Below are 12,707 nucleotides of genomic sequence, written 5' to 3' on the forward strand. Positions count from 1 at the left end.
CCCCCTTCCACTTGCCACCTTGACATTGTCATGAGTGTGTTAGCAAATATGTCTCATGCTATTTCCTTCTGTAAATGCCCTTTGCCCTTTTCTTCTATTCTTGTTAGTGCCCAAAGCTCAGTCCCAATTACCTCCATGTGTAGATTAAAAATTTGTCTCCTTAAACAACATATGGAGTCTTTGTAGGGGCACAAAAGATTAAAAGAAGCCTTGCCCTATGCTCAAGTAACAAAGAGAACACCAACCATAATAACCCTCCCCCTCCTCCTTAGAATAAGGTATAATGCTTTACTTCGACAAGAGCCTAACAAGATTTTATACCTAGCTTTCATTATGATATTAGAAATAGGAGTTGTCTAATCTTAAAACAAACTTTCCTTTTCGATAAAATATTTGATAGAACTTGACATTAAAAAATCACAATCTTGAGAATAAAATTCTACAATTTTATAAATTTTAACATTGCAATACATCCATAAACCCAATTCTCATTAAAACAACTCCATTTTACAATTTCAATAATTAAACCTTATAATTCTAATAACCTATTAAAAACCAAATTATAATTATTTTCTCAAAAATTAAAAACTATTTACTAGAAAATTAGCTTGCTCCAACCACGCATTTCATTTCCCATTCCAGTGTGGCCCCTTAGTAAGGGGGTTGTATACCACTATTAACGATTAGGACACCCCATCCAAGGTCACCTAGTTCAAATGCACTCTAATGTTGTTTTTGAAAAGTAGGCCCATGCTGCTATGATACTCTCGTTATTGGCTGTTGTCGAAATTCCACCTAATAGAGTAAAATAAATAAAATCCAACTTAAGAAATCATTAACGAGACTAAATCAATGCTTTAATGGCTTTGTTCAGGGGTCCGCTCGTGCCCTAAAACAACGTGGCTGGGGAGTTAAACCCTAGCCACGTACGGCATCCCAAGGGCGGGCGCAGAGGGAACAAGAAAGCGGACCCCACAAGGGTGAAAGAAACGTGTGTCGTGTCGGTGGGCCCGTCTGATGCAGCTGTCTAGTCCATTACAGATAAAATCTTCCTGCCACTCCTCGTCAAAAGGCGGCCCCGTTCAGAAGGTCTCGCGCCGTGAAATAATTCCCGGCGCGCCGGCGACGTACCAATAGAATCACCGGCGAACGCCGAAAACCACGGTAAAGTATTCCGGGGGCACCGGAACAAACCCTATCTATGTTTGGCGGCAGAAAGCGGCTAGCCGAGAATGTCTCCGCATGTGACCACCCCCGTTGGTGAGCGACGCCGCCAGCGGTCTGAGCGATTTACATATATAGCCGAAGAGGGGCGGTGTTTGCCTTAGAGCTGAATAGAAAACAATGAGAAAGAGCTCGCCGTGCGAATAGCGATAAACTCAAAGAGAAGGAAGAGCAGTGCAGAGGTTTACAAAGGCAAAATATCTAACGCACCAGAGCACCTGCCTCGCCTCTTCGACATTTCAAGGTAAGGGGAACTAAACTACGCATTAAATTTAAGGTGTTTATTTTTTTTTTCGCGCCTTAGGATTTTGATTGCAGGACTGTTTTTTAGTTTTTAATTTTAGATCTTTGTTCGAGAGCTTTAATTTCTGACTCTGCAATTCATAGGATTTTTCTCTTTAAATGTTTATTTTAGGGCCTCTTTGCATCACGGTATTTAGTTTTGGAGTGAGTCGCCCATGCTTTTACGGCCGGCCGTTTTTTCGCAGGCCGTGATGTTTCCAAAGTAAATGCTTGGGTTCTAGGTTAGATCAGCGGTGGATAATTCCGTTCTTGTTAATTTTGAATATATTTTCTAGCTACACCGTAAAGCTGCAGTTTGTTCATAGAACTGAGTTTGCTTTAATCGTGTCCTGCATATGAAGATTAACCTTTTCTGTTTTTCAATGCTAGGTGCTTATGTTTATTTATATTTTAAAATTCATTGTTCTTGTTTTCGTCTCTTTAGTATCTCAGCTTCTTCAAGCATGCCTGTACCGATCCATTTTTGTGTTTTCGTGCTGCGATTCATTAGTTTTCTCTCTACGTAGGGTTTTGGTTTATTTTCCTGTCAGGCGAGTTTATTCGCCTCATTGCAGTTTCTCAGGATAGTTTTTCCTTTCGTTGTGTTTTGTGTTTATTTTTTCCTCTCTTATGAAAAGGCGAGTCTGCTTTTGTCCATCATGATGTCGATTACTGAATATATTTGATTGAGTTCTCTTTTTAATTTTTTGCAAGATGGATCGGTACCAGAGAGTCGAGAAGCCAAGGCCAGAAACTCCAATAAGTGAGAATGAAATCCGTATCACTACACAAGGAAGGATGCGAAATTACATAACCTATGCAACGACATTGCTTCAGGTAAGCGTTTATATTGTTTATATTGAATCCTATAAATTTTTATTTATACAAGGACATTTTCCTTATTTCATGATTGCTCTGAAGTAAAGCGATTTTAAGCCTTGTTAGTAACGTTAATGCTTTTATGTTAGTAAACTGTAATATGGATGATTCTTATTGATTGTTCCATCAAAAAAAAAGTTGCAAACCATATTTTGGTTGCTACACTGATTTTCGAGATTTTGATGTGATCACCTGAGATTTAGTTGACAAGAATTAAGCTAAGGAGTCATTGACCATTTATGTAACACTGAATTGGCTTTGCATTGGATCCAATTGATTGTTTTAAACATTGCTCATTTATTGGCCACATTGTGAAGTTTACTCCAAAACAATAAATCAACCTTCAAAGATTATGATTTTTTTGGCCTTATCTTTGCGATTTGTTTCTGAATTTTGCCGATTTTAAAGAGATTAATATGTTTAGTACTTTTTAGGTTTGCCGATGTCCTGAAAAGTTTCCCATTTTTTCTGATTGCCCCATTTCATGACCCTTGATGATCTTTTGCTGCTGTTGATGTTTGCAATTCTGATGCAAATCATAATATTTCATGAAATCTGTTTTCCGGCAAACAATGTAACTGGAGTTGAATACATCAATGACAAAATACAAGTAGGTTATTTTGCGCACACATTAATTTAATGACGACTTATGCACTGCCCTAAAAACATTCAATTATGAGATGATATACTTGCAAATTAGAATACTATAATTGCTGATATATATAAAATGCATAAAATCTCCCTGTTGTTCAAGGTGGTTAAATACTCTACCTATGCAATGTTACGTATTGAAAATAATCTTTTCAGACAGTTAGTAATCGCATAGTAGATGGTGCCAGTAAACACATAAAATCTCCTAGTGCAAGTAATGCAAGAGGATTATCACTGTTTGCCAGATGGATTCAACCATCATACCCAGGTAAACATTTTTTCTACAGTTGGACAAATATTATATCCTCTTGTATTGTTGGGAGATGGCATATTCATTGAATATCTCTATCTATTCCCCTAAACTTTTAATTTCAAAATATTAGATCTAATAAATAAGTTTGAACCCTAATTATATTATGTTACCCATGAAGGGTGTAAATTGTGATTGTGTGACACTGAAATATACCAAGAACATATTTAATTCCTTATCTGCATCGGAGGGTGCAAAATCCAATATCATTAATTGACTGTTTTTGAAGGTGCCTTTTTTGCAATGTATGGTGAGCGTTGTGTTTCTTGAACAAATTTTTGAACTTTGTTTTTTCTTCATCAGTAGAAAATCTTCTTACAGTCTGATTCAACTTTGTGTTTGTCTTTTTGCTTGATCTCTACTCGTTTGCTTCTTCACATGATCTGTTGGCAACCTCTGATAGTTCCCTATACTAAGTGTTGTGTAATCTGAAATAAGATGTCTATAATCATAGCACCTTTCACAGCGAACAAGTCATTCTCATTGTAGAGTTTGATTTGATATATTTCTCTCTAACCCAAGGTTCTGTCCTCTTAAAATATCTCTGATATTTGCTCTCTGCTTGTATATGCCATAAACTATGGCAGAAATGGAAATTTTCTATTAAGCATTAGGATTCCTTCCCTCCCTCAACAAATGCATTCCATGTGTTTTGCCATGCCTCGAGGTTTAGGGAAAGTGACCTGTTATCTTTGGGGATACTTCTGTGAAATGAGAGATGTTCTATTGCTCCATGGAGAGTAGGGAAATGTTTTTGGTGTCCCTTGACTTAGGGATGCTTATACCATGAGTTTGCTTGAGAATGCTTGTATTTTACTTTTCCAAGTTGACTCCGCACAAGTAAACACAAAATAATTTTGATTGAAATTGTTAAATAGATAATGACCACTTTTAGCTGGGTGCCTGGCTTTCCCATTTTAACTATCTGGTAGTAGGGTAAAGTTTAGGGAGGCGTCCTTAACAAATTTAGAAGGCAATACATTGATTGGCTTAACCTTTTTTTAGTTGGCTTAATACACATTCTTGGCCCATTTTTGGGAAAAATTTGGTATGCAATTCAAATTGTACAAGTTCTGGTGAAAATCTCGTCTCCGTGTGTGTAAATTCAACATGATATCAGTGTAGAAAGTAAGTATGATCCTTTGAAGAAATTAAGTTGAGTGAAGGGGTTGTTTGTGTTATATATGATTTTCTAAATCTAATAAATTTTTTCCTGCTATTTTCAAGGATAAAGGATCGTCTGAAATTGTTCTGAAAGCTATGGGCAGAGCAATCAACAAGACTGTGACTATTGCTGAGTTAATCAAGGTTTGTTATGATTACTACTGACCTTTTTTTTAATAGGATATAAATTATCTTTCTTTTTTTCCTGAAATTCCACATCTGTATATTTTGATGAGTTAAGCTGCAGGTTTCAGGGTTAGTTGGGTTGGTACAGTGTTTATTCTGAGTTCATTTCAATTCAAGCTTTAGATCATTCTGTCAAAAATGTTTTCTTAACTGACCCCCTGCAGAGAAGGATACCCGATCTTCATCAAAATACAATTATTGGCTCAACTGATATAACTGATACCTGGGAGCCACTAGAGGAAGGACTTCTTCCGTAAGTATTATTTGAGGAGTCCTGTTATGTTCTGTTTCTTTGGTCCTGTGGCTTATATTTCACGGTTACTGAATGTTATAAGTACTTTAGAGTTTTATATGTTTATAAATTATCACCAATTGGTTAGCCTATGGATTCAATTGTAGGCTGGAAACCACACGACATGTGTCCATGATTACAATAACATTATCCACCAAGGAACTGGACACAAGCTCTACAGGGTAAATTGTTTTGCATAAATGTCTGTTTTCGTACAGGTTTTGTTTATTGAAATGTTCTATATTTGTATTTTATTTTTTCTAACAATCTTCAGCTTCTTTATTTAGATACCAGCCACCATTGCCGGCAGATCAAGTAAAACCATGGAATGATTTAGAATATGATGGAGGTAATCACAATAATTTTTGTGTGTTTCAGGATTGTAGATTTTAGCTTCTATCTTATTTTGAATGTTAAACATATTCTTGTGCATTGATTCAATTTGTTTCTCTTTTACTATTGTAGAGGGTTCTCCTGGAGGCGGAAGAGGCAGGGGACGTGGTGCTCGAGGAAGAGGTAGAGCGAGAGGTGAGTAGCTATTTTGAAAATTGCTGTTGACTGAAGATATTTCAGATTCTTAGTCTTTTAGGTTACAAGTCCTTGTTGAATATCATGACAAATGGTATCCCTTTTCAGGTAATGGCAATTTTGGTGGTGAATACTATAATGATGGAAACTGGGAAAGGGGCCGTGGTTCAGGCCGAGGTCGAGGCCGAGGCCGAGGCCGTGGAAGGGGTCGTGGCTATCGTGGCCGTGGGAGAGGTTATGGTGTTTTTGAAGCCCAGCAAGATGGAGGTGGGTACAAAGTTTTTTGCACATAAGAATGCCTTTAAAAGGCCATGCTAGCAAGGTGCCTAGATGTTGCTGGTTCTAACATTTGTTTAGAGACCACTGTTTCTTATTGTCAGTTGCTTGTTAAAATGTTTTTTACATCATGTAAATATGTTTAGCATTTTGACAGGCTGTATATATTGTTCAGCAATTTCACAGGCTGTGAATTATTTTGTATATATGTCTGTTCTTCTTGTTTGCATGCTATTTAGATGGCATATAGACTCATATCTTATAACAATGTATTTCTAATTTGGTCTTTAGCCAGGGTAACTAGGCAGACTTACCATGAGCCATTTCTCTTAATTAGGTTATCATTATTTAAATATCCTATGCAAGGGGGACATGGAACTGAAAATATTTCATCCCAAGCCAAGCCTTATATGTCATTGGTGGGTTATGCCAAGCCTTTTGATGAAACTTTGTCAGTTTTTGTTTCATAGAAATCCTTTTAATGGAAGTGGGGGAACCCCTGAGTGGCAAATTCTAAGCAAATATGTCTTGAGGGGGTTGGAATCCTGTTGCCCACTGAACCCACCACCCCCCTTGACAATCATAATTGTTTTGGAAGTGAATAGGTGAATCCCCAATGATTACAATTTAGACATGAATTTGTTGTTTGATGATGAAATTGAGATTCTAAAAGCTGTAGCCAGTACCTTTGTAATAAGATTTGTTGAACTGGCTCTACGTTTAACCATACTAATCTTGTTTCATAACCTTCAAACAACGTGTCTAGCTTTTAATTTAATAATAATAGGCTGCTAATATAAGTCTTGGAAACAAGTTTTGCCAAATTTGAGGTTAATTCTTCAGTTTGTCTTTAATCTTAATGTTGTTCTGCAACTGTTAAAATTATTTTGTGCCATATAAATGTTAGCACATGGAGTGTGATTTAACTTTTATATGTCATAGATTTCATTAGCTGTCTATTTTTAAATTTAGTAAAAGGATGCCTAGTGTTTTATTTTAGAATAATAGACCGAGTAACCATTTTTTTTGGTCAGTTTCAAATTTAAGTGTGTCCAAAATCAAATAAAGAATGTTTTTGTAATCTCCTAACCGCATCTAAGATCACGTTAAAGATCTTTTAATGGAACAATAACTTTGCATTGAGGTCCATATGGCTCATTTACTAACACAATAAACCCATTTTTTCTTATGATACCCTGATTCCATTCTCATCTATCATGCCAGCACTTCAATTTCCTTTTGGAATCTTGAATAACTACCGTAATAGTTTAGAGCATGCGATATTGGAATCTGGGAAAACTGTCACACCCAGGCTTGATATTTTTTGGTCACTCCTGAGACTAGCCTACTGTATTCTTAGTTACAGTTACCATATTCAGTCAGCAGTTTCACAAAATATATGCAACTATCAAAATAATTTTCTGCTGTACTTGCTGGCACAACTGGATTATTTGAGATACTTGACCAATGAAAACTATAATTAGATTACGGCCCCATCACATGCAGGCTTGGGAATCAATGATCACAACTACCTGTATATCATATTTTTGGTTATGACTATGATTTTCCCTTCTCTGTTTCATAAAATAGACGGAACCTTCAAAATATTTTCCTGCCATACCCCCTGCAATCAAACACCTGAATGTCTTCAAGCTACTTGACTGATGAGCAGAGCACTTAGTGCAACTTGCATAAGTATGTTTCCTTCCTTCTTGTGTAACTATAAGTGGGATTCTAGCACTCAAGAAAATATTCTAAATATATGTGCTCTAACTAAGGTGAAGTAAATTAGGAATGAGATGGATCTTTTCTGTTACTTGCAACATATGTTTTGCTGGAAGCGGGGGAGCATAATCTGCACCACCTGCTGAACATGGACCCTGGAATCACTTGTCCAGATTCTGGAGTTCTTGACTTGGGAAAAATATCTGTGAACATTTTAAAAATGAATTAAATTTGACTTTTTTCCTCTAACTTTAAATATAAACACATGCTAGTGAAGCATCTTTGTTTTGGATTAAACATCACTTTTTCCCTCTACTGTCTTACTTAAAGGCGTATATTCCATGTGCTGCCTGGGATGATATTAAATGGGAAATTGTTGTTGTTTGTGCAATGCCTCTAACATCCCTGGGGTGCCCAGTCGTTCCTTGATCATCCTGGGAACAGATCAGAACCAGTGCTTTTGTGAAAAGGAAGACAGAAATCTAGTGAAAATACCAAGTGTCTTATATGCCAAGCACTATAATAAATGTTGGGATTGAACTTCAACACCATACAATAAGCTGTTTTCCTTCTTGTCTTTCAGAAGTATAAAATTATAAATTGTGAAAGGTTCCTCCTATTATCTCTTTTGTCTTTGTTTCAATCAACCAACTTGGTCAACACTAAGTTGAAGAAGTGCTTTTCAACTTTGTCTAACCTTAACTGACGCCTAGATCTTAAACATCATATTTATGTCAAAGCCAATACCTTCATCTTCCCCATCCTTTGGAAATCGTGCGTGCTCTCCTCTCATCCCTGAAATCCTTTCCCCCTTGTCCGTCTTCTCTCTGAAACTCATAGCAGCAGAGGTTTAAACTAACATTCCCAACACAATTGACACTATTGCAATAACACTCCATTTCGACCACATCACTGTCATTCCATTACAAAATATATATAGACAAACCTAATGGCAAACCTCGTAAAAAAATTTGAACTCAAACCAAACCTAATCATTGCTGAACCTGAACTTGAACCCGAACCATGTGACACAGCCTCTAATGTGACCTTGAAATTCTGACTCTTTATTGAATACCCTCCATGATTAAAATTGACCCATTGATATTGATTTTATAACCCCCCCGGTGCCCATTGTCCCTGGATTTTTCTTGGAGACCCCTTCAGATTACACCATGAAAAAGTCTAGGTATCATGTTATGCTATGCTGCCCCTTGGTGCATATTGTTCCTGGAGTCTCCTTTAAATTCCACTATAAACCGAGTCTTGGGATCGGGTCTATTGTAGTGTTTGTCATTCTTGACTTCGAATACATGGAGTAATTTCAGAAAGATGTGCATATTATTCCTGGAGAAATTCCACTATAAACCGAGTCTTGGTATTGGGTCTATTGTAGTGTTTGTCATTCTTGACTTTGAATACATGGAGTAATTTCAGAAAGATGAGGGCTTTGTGATTTTTGCAACCTCAAATGCTCCTTACCATTAGACATCTTTTTAAATAAACACACCACTCTTGCTACTTTTTCAGTTCCTCTAGTTGGTTCAACATTGTGTATTGCCCTCTTCTTAAGATCCATGCAGACCCAAAATCAAATTTGGCAAGAGAAGACACCGCACCGGTGAAGTTCATGGAAATTCTCTGTGAAGAAAGCGCCAATTGGATTTGGCAGTCTGTCATAATTGAACTTCGAATTCAATCAAATTATTATTTTTTGGTTGATTTCAAAAAAAATTGATCAGGAAAACCAAGGTTGAATCTTTGGTAAATTTTGACACGTATTTATGGAATATGCTTATTATTATTATTATTATTTATTAATTTGTGTTATTTGGAAACCTGAAATTATGAAAACAATGCCTGTATCTTTTTTTTGAATTTATTGGCATTTTTGCACTGGTGATTGCTTTATTAAAAAAGTTACTGACTTATGATCTGTGGTGAAGTAACATGAAGCATATAGCTCCAGTTAAGTTCTGTCAGCAATGACAACATTCACCACACATCATCTCTATTGCATTTACTGGTTTAATATACAAAAAATGATCAATGCACTAACAGTTCTCTTAGTATTTCTGTGCTATAAGACTGTTGCCATCTAAATGGCAGTCAAAATTTGTGGATTAACAGTTCGGATCTTTTCTGGGCATTTGTTGGTGCACTTGAAATATCAATATGACTAGGCAGGAATTAGACTCCACATTTAGTGATGAAATCAGATTGACCTATCATAGTTGCTATTAAACAGGAATTCACAGGCTTCCTCTGTTTAACTTTATCTATGAATTCTAATTTTCTACGTTGGAGTTGATGGTGGTCGGTGAGTTCCATTTAGAAAGGGTCCATTCCGGAGCCTAGTCCGATTTTTGATACTAGGGTTTCCAATACTGTGTTCTTAGTTTAAAGCATTGTAAGAACCACAGGCACAATTTTCTACATGGTTGCTGTGCTGGATGTAGAGGTCAAAGTAGATGATAAATTATTTTTCAATGTTTTGATATACTGTTCCTGTCTTGGGATTGTAGGTCGTGGAAGAGGAAGAGGCCGTGATTTTCGATCAGATGAACAAAACCATGGAGTGCCTGCGGTAGCCTGATTGTCTGATACAGTTAGCCTTAGAACATATGGATGCCTGCTCTTGGAAGCTTAGAATTTTAACGAGTATATGAATTTTGTGTATCTTGCATATCTTTTAAGACCTCTCCAGTTGGAGGTGGCTGTTTTTTTGTAGGTAGGTTCTTGTGAAATTCTCATTCATTGGCAAGTATAATTTCACTTTGTATTTGACAGAGAAAAATGTACAATTTCCATTCTAATAATGGAGCAGTACATTCTTTTATTCAAACAGATTATCAAGCCCCTTCCAGATTTCTATTTGTTTCAGAAAATATGGAACTCATGTCAGCACATGATAAGGTGGGTGCTTGCATAATAATCAATGGTGCAATGTTGTATGCGTCTTGGTTTGGACGAGTAGAACGTTTGTGATAAACTTTACACGGTTTTAAGTTATTGATCCCTACATTATTAGTGATATATAGCTAAAGCATTTGACTGGGATTAAATTGGACGAATATATTTATATTAGGAAATTTATAGAGGTTCAAATCTTCGGTTGTAAATGATTTGCCAATGGACTAGCAGGTTACTCTTTTGCCCAGATAATGATACTGAGATGGGCTCTCTACTTGCTAGTAGCGCAATTTCCTAGATTCTATGTTTAGTATATCGTTGTTCATGTTCACCTCCAGGTACCCCTAGCATTTTGCAGTTCTTGTCTTCAACATTACCAGAGGAAGCTTTCTTACAATTTCTTCATGAAGGGCGGGGTTCTAAAATAAAACAAATTTGAACTCTAGTTTTTTAACATTTTTTAATACATATTTTCTCTTTCGTAGATTAGTAAAAGCGTCATGTGATTGTGGTTTTCTTCTTTTGGCTTAAGTGGCTTAAATTTGCGAAAGTGAAATATCTCGAATAACTCGGGTACTTATACGAGGCATTCCATGAGGTTGCTTCTGCAGCTTATGGGGGCATAGGATTGTTAGTGGATGTAAAGTTTTCACTTTGACAAACTTGGACTTCAGCATTTCCTTTCACACAAGATACTGCTACAGTCAATGACCTCAGATGATTACCATGCATGTTGCTTATTATCTAGTTGTATCTTTTTTCCGCATCATTAGATTTTCATTGCAGACATTGATCCCTGAAGTGTTGGCAGCAATTTTGGTGACAGCAATAAATTTCAAAGAGCTCCGATGGGTTGTTGGGCAATCTTTAAATGCTGATGTCATCGGATATAAATTTGTCTTTGCATGTTAAAATTTGCTTATAAAACTGTCAATTAGGTCATTAAAATACATAATCAACTAACAGCAATAATAGAAATGCACAAGTTCTGAGCAAAATCCTTTTGAATTCAGTCATCTTTGATCCTGCATTTTTCTGTCTTTTCATTTTGCTTTTTGTTATTTTCCAATGGGATGACCATGGCATAGGCTAAATGCACTGTTCAATATTCAAATTTTACTGCTGCATTGATTCTTCAAAATGCTAATGCCTTCATCCCCGTCCTGCTAATAATCTGGTTTATTTACATCGAATGCTTTTCTTTATGCAATAGTATCTCTAGATATGACCGGTTTTGGAAAGCCAGTTTTCCATCTGCATGCCCTTAATGTAAACACCCTTCCACACATAGGCAGTGAAGTTTTGGGAATTGTTTGCTATTAGTGCCGCCACTTGTCCATTTGACTTAACCTTAGCATGAAAGTGATCAGAAAATCAGAGTGCGTTGTCACACACCCCTGAATAATAGAGATACAAGTCTCATGGCCACTGTTAGCCATTCGAATAGAAAGACACGGGCCGTAGGACTCTGGGTAAAAAAATCTCAACCCCATGAAACACTAATTAGAAAACATAAAAGCATTTAAATCAATTCAAAAACTATTTTTTGTAACGAATGTGAAAGTGTAATCAAGAAAAACTACATGACACACTTGTCAAATGCAGAGAACTTCGGTGTGAATGTAATTTAGGCGTCTTTGGTCCCTATCGACAGAGTCAAATTTTGCTTGAGATGGGTTTCGATTTTTGTTTAAAATCTGCCAGTCTTGGCCCCATTTCCTACAAATTCAAATTTTCTCATGAGACAGATTTTGATTTTTGTTTAAAATCTGTCAATCTTGGCTCCATTTTCAAATAGATGTTGATACTTAGTATGTCACCAAGCTAGGACAAGATTTTTTTTATAAAGGCTAGGACAAGATATTTTTTTATAAAAGCTGAGACATTATCTCAGCCAACCAAGAGGGTTCAAAAGGTACAGGAAGCTAGAAAGAAAGGTAAATAGGGAATCATTAGAAATATGAAAGCTATTTATAGGGAAATATACTAAAAGGAGAGTAATAAATAGGATTTTGGAACACTTCCTACTCTCTTTTGGAATTGTTGCGACTTTCCATGGCGTAAATGTGTTATGTCAAGTTGGATTTTGACGGAATTTGATAATTTTTCAGTTGAAACTTGGGAGCATGATGAATCTGAAGTCCCTCATATAGATGGATTCATTTTGTGGTCAGTATGGAACAAGGAATTCTCTGACAGGGGAATTGGAAGAATATCCTGTTATTTTGCACCTATCAACTCTACCTTTTATTAAAAAACAATCTAGATAAGAATTGCCCT

At 36.4% G+C, this 12,707-nt stretch overlaps 1 protein-coding gene across 1 annotated transcript; it reads left to right on the top strand.

Moving 5' to 3' along the window:
• Positions 1-1,307: 1,307 nt before the first annotated feature.
• Positions 1,308-10,359, top strand: LOC149180223 (uncharacterized). The gene is made up of 9 exons (XM_089415971.1): positions 1,308-1,468; positions 2,221-2,343; positions 4,574-4,654; positions 4,861-4,949; positions 5,096-5,170; positions 5,276-5,337; positions 5,454-5,516; positions 5,625-5,783; positions 10,040-10,359. Exons 2-9 carry the CDS (start codon positions 2,221-2,223, stop codon positions 10,108-10,110), a joined length of 723 nt encoding a protein of 240 aa, XP_089272097.1. The 5' UTR covers positions 1,308-1,468; the 3' UTR covers positions 10,111-10,359.
• The last annotated feature ends 2,348 nt before the right edge of the window (positions 10,360-12,707 follow it).

This window comes from Pinus tabuliformis, chromosome 3_2 (assembly GCF_031772625.1).
Source record: "Pinus tabuliformis cultivar Carrire ecotype Pingquan chromosome 3_2, CPIR1, whole genome shotgun sequence".
NCBI lineage: Eukaryota > Viridiplantae > Streptophyta > Pinopsida > Pinales > Pinaceae > Pinus > Pinus tabuliformis.

Coding starts and splice junctions, on each gene's coding strand:
- LOC149180223 (XM_089415971.1), top strand. CDS start 2,221: ATGGATCGGTACCAGAGAGTCGAGAAGCCAAGGCCAGAAACTCCAATA. Junction 2,344..4,573: donor ATGCAACGACATTGCTTCAG/GTAAGCGTTTAT, acceptor GCTATTTTCAAG/GATAAAGGATCGTCTGAAAT. Junction 5,784..10,039: donor TGAAGCCCAGCAAGATGGAG/GTGGGTACAAAG, acceptor TTGGGATTGTAG/GTCGTGGAAGAGGAAGAGGC.